The sequence below is a fragment of the Vulpes lagopus genome, chromosome 19, assembly GCF_018345385.1.
Source record: "Vulpes lagopus strain Blue_001 chromosome 19, ASM1834538v1, whole genome shotgun sequence".
Classification (NCBI taxonomy): Eukaryota; Metazoa; Chordata; class Mammalia; order Carnivora; family Canidae; genus Vulpes; species Vulpes lagopus.
The window spans coordinates 26,635,970-26,643,732 of NC_054842.1; the positions used below are offsets into that span (position 1 = coordinate 26,635,970).

General features: G+C 49.7%; 1 protein-coding gene across 4 annotated transcripts in view; it reads right to left on the bottom strand.

The window, feature by feature from the left end:
• Window positions 1-6,796, bottom strand: part of PLCL2 (phospholipase C like 2) — a 206,715-nt gene extending 199,919 nt beyond the window's left edge. The window contains exons 1-2 of one of the 4 annotated variants that reach the window (XM_041734109.1): window positions 6,354-6,796; window positions 4,882-5,459 (exon numbers count right to left, since the gene is read on the bottom strand). In XM_041734109.1, coding sequence (XP_041590043.1) covers window positions 4,882-5,226 — 345 coding nt within the window. In that variant the 5' untranslated portion in view covers window positions 5,227-5,459; window positions 6,354-6,796. Of the gene's footprint in view, window positions 1-4,881; window positions 5,460-5,852; window positions 5,962-6,026; window positions 6,312-6,353 lie in introns of those variants that run through there. The other 3 variants (XM_041734104.1, XM_041734105.1, XM_041734106.1) reach the window with 3 other exon arrangements.
• Between the last annotated feature and the right edge of the window lie 967 nt (window positions 6,797-7,763).

Genomic DNA, 7,763 nt, shown 5'->3' on the forward strand with positions numbered 1-7,763 from the left:
AAAAGTTCTTTGAGTAGGCTGAGACAAGCAACCACTCCCTAGCCTTTCAAAAGTTATCTTATGTGGCCTAAAATGCATTAGGACAAAGTGAAGTGGAGAGTTGCTGATTGGGCATTACAGTTCTCTGACCTAAATGATCCAGGCTGCCTATCTATCCAGACCAACTCACTTTGTGATCCAGTTACTGTTTGTTTACTATATATGATATGCCCACAAGTTTGTTGGGCATGCAGTTGTCGCCTCCTTCCCTCCATCTGAAAACAAAAAATTTAAGCCAAATGCAGATACTGTTTTTAAGATCCAATTAAATAAATGGTTATTGAGTGCCTGTTATCCATGCAGAACTGATAAATAAAGCCCAACTTTTTGCCTTCAAGGAGTCTAGTTTATTTAAACCACCGGCCAACATAATATGATATCCCATCCATATTATTTTGTTTAAATATAACTTAATTTTAACGTCTGCTTCATCCCCACCTTGGGGTGTTTGGCATTAAGACGTAGAGACATATGTTGGTATGAAGGTAGTAAAAGTGCTTCCCCTATACACCATGATAGCAACAATGATGGTATTAAGAAAAATAAGGGCTGCTGCCTTGGGCAAGATCAACCACTGTCCCAATGAATCTGGAGGTTCTGGTAAAGTAGCCACAACAGGTAACTATAGTTGCCTGGCTATATTAGCTCTTGACCTCTTCTGCCAACAGGAATATTCTTTGGGTTCCCTCCAGTATCTCCTGCATTTAAAGGGAATAAATCCAGCATTCCAAGCCACCAATGCTACCTTAATTATATAGAAAATTTAAAACTGGGCAGCCGGGAGGCTCAACGACTTAGCGCCGCCTTCAGCCCAGGGCCTGATCCTGGAGACCTGGGGTCCAGTCCCACGTTGGGCTCCCTGCGTTGAGCCTGCTTCTCCCTCTGCCTGTGTCTCTGCCTCTCTCTGTGTGTCTCTCATGAATAAATAAATAAAAATCTTAAAAAAAAAAAAAAAAAACCAGCTCTGGCACCTTAGGCAAGTGGTTCACCTGTCTGAACTCTAGTTTTCTTCAGCCTCCATAGCTGGGACAGGACCAAGTCACAGAATTATGTTAAGCACTTTTCATGTCTTTTGCACATAGTGTGTTTAATAAACAGTATCTATTGTAATTACTTTTAACTACCAAAATAATGCAATGGCTCTAAGTTCCTAGTCATTAAAAAAGTACCCAGGATCAGTAGTTGCCATAGCCTGGGCATGTGAAGAGGGGAAGACTACAAAGGGACTCGGATAATTTTTTGCAGGTGATGAAACTATTCTCTATTTGGATTGTGGTGGTTACATGAATGTGTCTGTCAAATCTCATAGAACTGGACACCAACAAGAGTAAATTTTGTTTATGCAATTTATATCACCTTTTTACAAGTACCGACCAAAATAATCAATTAACTTTAAATTAAAATAAACCATCTAAACTAATAGGCATTTTAACTACATCTACTTGTAAAATTAAAAGGAAATCAAAGGCCTAAAATGCTACTTCACATTTTTAGCCCAAGTCTTTGAATTAAAGGATTGAGCTATTTGTAAAAAGTGGATGTCGCCTAAACAATTAAGCAAATTAACTGTTTCAAAAGAAAGCGTGGGGTGTACCGGTGTGATGAAATGAAATATGGAAAGAGAAAATGAAAGTGATGTTTTCATTTACTAGATTACTTAAGATGACAAATATAATGGCTCCTTCTCTCAAAATTTGGTAATGGGCCTTTATAAATAATCTAAAAAGTGTAACATGATTTCCAATAAGCTAAGGAAAAGTAGAGAAGTCTGATGATGTGTTCCATGATTTATTTATCTTCTCAATGTATTTGTAAAAGATTCTATAGGGTTGCTCACTCTGAATTTTCATCACATTGTTACCATAACCAAGGAGCTCTCTTAGTACAGATCTGTGCATCTATTTTGGCAGAAAATGTAGTTTTACAACAATTTCTTACTCAACACCATATTTACAAAACAGATGGAGTTCCAAAGAAATCATTTTAAATGAGAAATATAATTCTGGTCAGCCCACAGTGTATTTCTGCATATGTCCTGCATCTAAGCAATAATCCTCTTTCTGTGCTCACTGCTTATCACATATGGGCTGCTATTTCTCCCTCTGACTTGGGGATCCCCAACCTAAGAGAAATGTCAAGATGGTAATGAAAATGGAAGCTAGGAAACAGGCATAGCTCACAAGCCCAACATTTCAACTAAAGCAACCCCCTAAATATTGGCCTCTGTTCCTTAGCTAGCAACTCCCTGCCACGCTCTCAAGCCCCCAATTATCATCTTGCTTACCCATCTACTCCTGCCTCTATGTTGCCATCACCTGACTGAATTCATCCATTATATTCAAAAAGAACATAAGGAAGCCAGAGAAAGATAGCCACTATTGCTTTTTTACATGAGCTTCTGCTAAGTTTTTTGTTTTGTTTTGTTTTGTTTTACTATTTTTTAACAAAGTGAAATCATTTCTGCCATTCATGTGACAAAAATGTGCACTATTCATTGCTTTACGAAATGTGACGTTAAAGATCCCTTTATTCTATCAAAATATTGTCTTGATACCATTATGTCTGTAGAAAACACCATACTAAGTTTCTAAAATCTTGATCCTTCAAGCACCAATTCAAAGGGAAACATATCAAGTTAGTTACATACTTAAATACGGTATACCCCTTTCCTATAACCGAGGCTTGATCAACTTTCAACACTATTGTCATAGTCTCAAAGGATGTTTAAGAAAATGTACATTGACACACTGACACAGAGGAAAGAAAAAGGAGTAAATCAAGTCATCATAGGAGGTATAAGAAAATGAACAAGATATGAGACTGGTAAATACCAAATTACCAATTTTAGAAATTAACAGAACTTAGAGAAATGTATTTCCTTATCATGCCTCCATTCTTTCAGGAAGCAATCTATTGAGCCCCTACTATGTTCCTGGGACTGTGTATCCAGGGATACAACTCTGAACAAGAAACCAGCTGCCTTCATCAGAAAAAAGAAAAATGACAAAGATATCTTTCAAAGTTTCAAAATTCAAAAGCAGTGATTGCTGAATAATTAGTGATTTCCCCATGTGCTTCTAGAATCTTCAATGAAGAACTGATATCTACCAACATGGTCTCAACTCCACATATCAGAAATATCAGCAAATCATCTTTCTTCCCATTCTGAATATAAAATTAAAACAGCTGTTTTAATTAAATAAGTTACACTGTGGATCCCAGTATGGGCACCAATAAAGCTTAATTTAAAAAAAAAAAAAAAAAACAGTGCAAAAACAGGTCCTCCATAAAATTGGGGAAGAAAATTCAAATTAGGTAGGCTGGTCCCTTCCCCGGAATTTTCACCTCAAATTTCATTAACACCACAATGCAATATCACTACAAGTACCTGGCAGCCAATAAAAACAGACATGACACAGAACTCTGTTAACAGGATTGATTATCTCGCATAGCTGAAAGCAACTGCCATGGAAACATAAGCTTACAGAGTAAAAGAAAATAGAAGTCACTTTGTAAAAGCCAGGTATGCAGCAAAAAATAGGTTACTTTCCTTAAATTCTCGACGCCTACTGCAGACAGTTAATACACTTGATCTTTAAGCCCTTCACTCATGCCCTTGCCCAGACATAAACTGTACAAACAGATGACAAAGCGAAAAGCAGTTTCACAACTGCCTGTTACAGAGAGTAGGAAGGTGGTATATTTCACTCGATTACTGCAGAAGCTGATAAGGCCATGAGAGCTACAGAGTCCTTAGAAGATTTCTGGAGGTCCGGTTAAATTTCAAATACCACCAGCGCCAATTCTCTTTACTGTGGCCTGTTTCGCCTTCTCTCCCATGGGTCACAGGAAGGGTGGGTGCTTCCCTGTCAGTGTGCTTTGCTGCTCACTGTCCTGGTAACCCCCTGATTTTCAGAAAGAAATGTTTTCATATTTGCTCTGAACTTAAGCAGAATGAGCTACTCTTGCTTAAGGCTCTGCTCTTCTTAGCTGATGAGCTATTTTTTTTTCACTTCCACGTCACGAGAAATATTTTTACACTGCAGACCAAAATGTAGTATTAGAATGAAACCACCACACACTCAAGAGGAGTTCCTAATGTCACTTCTTGAGTTTAAGATGCACAAAACAATTGCCGCCTTTCTTCTGCTAAGGAACGCTATGCAAAAGATACCAAAACCAGGCAAACTGCTCAAAAGAACTTCCACAGAACTGGAGGCCTGCCTAACTGCAGCAAGGAAAAGATTAAATTGTGCAGAACTGTAATGTCTCAGTGCTTTGGAGCCTAAGAAAGCGGAAATCTTCATTTATGTTCAGAAACCTACTCCATCCCCGCCTCCCCCCCCCCCCCCTCCCCGACTGAGTGACCAGAGATTTTGCACCCTCCAAGTACAACCGTCTGCAAGAGGCAACTAGATACTGATCAGAAGAAACCTACTGAATAACCTCTGTTCACCACCTGGGATTTTTAAGAAAATGTTTTCCCATAACCACTGTCTTTAACGTACAATAGACACCTCGCAGGGAGTCCGTCACCAGCCAAGGCTACCACAGAGGAAGGAGCATGTCCTGCCCAGCCGGGTACAGGCCATCACTGCAGGCCAGTCCTGGGGGAGGTGACAGCCCCGAGTTCACCCGCGAGCGTCCGAGCACGGCTCCCCTGCACATCAGGGATCACCTCTCCATTCTTCCCGAATGCCAGCTGCATCCCATCCCTGCTCCAGCGGTGCCCGTCAGCAGGGGTCCGCTTACGACCCCGTCCTTCCACCACCCACCCCTCCCCTCTGGGAGCTGACCCCGGGGCCGGCGGGGTGGGCGGCGGCGCGCGCGTCTCCCACCTACCTTGATGATGCTGCTGCGGCGGGGCAGGCCGCCGGGTTTGCTCTCCCGGGGGAGGGGGCAGGCGGCCGGGCCGGGGGCCGGGGCGAGCGCAGCGCCGCGGGGTCCCCTGGCGGGGCTGGCTCGGGCTTCGTCCCCGGACACGCCGAGGCTGCAGTCCCCGTTGGAAACCCCGCCGCTGTCACAGCGCGCCCGCCCGTGGCCGAGGCGACCTCCCCCGCCGCCGCCGCCGCCGCCGCCGCCGCCTTCCCCGGCTGCAGGTTTCAGGGCGCCCTTGGAGCCGAGGGCCGGGCCCGGGGAGGTGGGCAGGGCCCCGCCGGCGGCGCCCCCCCGGCCGCACTCCGCCATGGGCGCCCCGCGACCCGCCAGCACAAAGCCGCGTCCCCGCGTCCCCGCGTCCCCGCCGCCGCCTCGGGCCGCCGCGCGCGGCCCCTCCTCCTCGCCGCCTCCCGCCGCCGCCGCCTCCTCCGCCGCTTCTTCCGCTTTTTTTTTTTTTTTTTTTTTTAATTTAGCTGTGATGTTTGTTTCGAGCTCGCCTCGCGCACGGTTCAAGTCGTGGCGGCAGATTTATCGGCGGATTCCTGCAGGGGCGAGAAGAGGGAGACCAAGTGAGCTCCGGCGGCGGGGCCCCGGCTCGCGTACCTGGGGAAGGACAACGCGCCCCGCACGCGAGCCGCCGCCGGCGCCAAAAATAGCCCGCGCGGGCCGGGCGCGCCCCGCTCCCCGGCGCCCTCCCCGAGGCGGCGCGCCTGCCGCCCCAGGGCCTCGGGGCGCCCTCCCCGGGGCCCCGGGCACCCCCCCGGGGCGATCGCGGCGCCCGGCGCGCGGGAACCGGGCCCCCAGCCCCGGGCCGAGGTGCCCGGCTCCGGCCTCGCGGAGGCGCCTCCGAGGGTGCCGCGGCCCCGGGCGGGCGGGCCGAGCCTCCCCGGACCCCGCTCCCCGGAGGCCGTCGCGCGCCGAGCCCCGCCGCGCACCCGGGGTCCCCGCCGAGGCCTGCGGCGGCGCCGAGAGGAAGCGCACGGCGGGCAGGGGCGGCCCGGCAGCCCGAGCGGCGGCGGGGCCCGCGGCAGCGCCTCCAGGGGGCACCCGGGACCCCGCCGCCGTCTGCTCGGGGCCGGCGCTGCGCGCCCTAGGCCGCGGGCACCCACCGCGAGCCGCCCGAGGTCGCCGCCGTCGTGCCTGCCCCCGCGGGGACCTCGCCGCCGGCTTAGCGGACGACGACCGGCGGCGGCCGCGGGCCCTGCGTCTCCGGCTCCCCTAAAGCTGCGGCGACTGCCAGTCCCCGCCCGGCGCCCGAGGGGCGACGCCGCGCAGGCCGCGGGGCCCGGAGCGGGGTTGGAGCTCGGGGGCCCGGCCTCGCGCCTTCCTCCAGCCCCGGCCGGCGCGGGACTCGTTCGCCCCCCACCCAGCTCGGGAAAAGGCCCTCGGACGTCCCCCCCTGGGCTTCCCCAGCGGGCCAGCCCGATTTCACATACAGAAACCAGTGCCGTTCCCCGGGCTCCCGAACTGTGAATTGGTTCAACTGGTTGCAAGGATGCTGGAGCGCGGGAGGGGGGAGAGGTGAGGAGAGCAGGACCTCGGCAGGGCGGGTCTGCGCCCTCGGAGTCGCCCTGCGGGGATTTATCACCGTCGTGCCTCCCTCCCGGTGTCCTTCCTGAGCCCGCCGCCAGGGACGCGGGCTCACCCAGCCCACTGCGGGTCCCCGCCTTAGGTCAGGCTCATCTTTTGGAGCAGGATCCTACTCGGATCACAACAGCCAGTCCCTCTTCTCTCTGGTCCTTTTGCCTTCGTCCCCTCCCCTAATGCTTCAGGTAGAGCGGCCTGCCTGAGAATCAACCCTGGTCCCCTGATCTTGCCGCCCGCCCCTCAGCACAAACATCTCCCAGGATCTCCATCCCTCCAGCCAGACGGGCTCAAACTCCGCAGGGTGGTACCCGAGGCCCCACCCAGCCTGGCCCCACCCACCTCCCCATCCCTGGTTCCCTGGCTCCAGCCTCCCCCGCGCTTCTGCAAGACCTCAACTCTGGTCCAGCGAGCGTTTCCTTTTCCGAGCGTGCACTTCCTTCAAGGGCGCAAAGGATAGTCCACTGGGGGGGGGGGGGGGGGGGGTACTTAAAGACTTTGCTTTCATTAGCGTGATGTAGTAAACAGCCAAGTAGCCTGAGGAAACGGGCTTTCCATACATATACATACCCGCCCTTGCCTCTGAAGATACCTCAGATACCTTCATGTTATTCTTGGGGGCGTGTTAATTCTTCTGATCTTCTGGATTCATGTTTTTGTAACTCATCAGAAAAGCTTTTATTCATTTCTAGACGATCTGGGCCTACACACTAACAAATATTTTAGCGTCGATGGACCACAATGTTTTAATATTTTATTCCCTCATTCTTTTCTTTCTTTTTTTTTTCTAGTTTTTATTCAAACACTGTTTTCTATCTTGATAGTCTTGCAAGAAAATATTATTCAAATAATTCAAATCAGGTTCTTAATCTGCTTTATATCAAATTCACAGTCATAGTAGCCAGCGAATGAAGAAACTGAGGGGAAGGAAAGGAAAAGTGCTGGGCCTCTGTTCTTCACGTTTTCTAAATTTGATATTTTGAGTAACTGCCTGAAGGTATCTCTGCCCTTTCCCCATATTTACTAATCACTAGTAACATGCTACAAGAGTCCTGTACTTTGCAACGTACCCCATGAGTTTCCCCCAGTGAGTAGGGGGACAAATACAGATTTAAACCTCCAGGATGTTTTTTTAATAAAACCACCATCTCATTCACCTAATGGTCTCCAAAATGAGCACCTATCCATCTCACTCTGGACTCCCAGCAGGTCAAACCAGGGAGACTTCGTTGAAATAGACTTGGCATTTAAATTAAAACGTT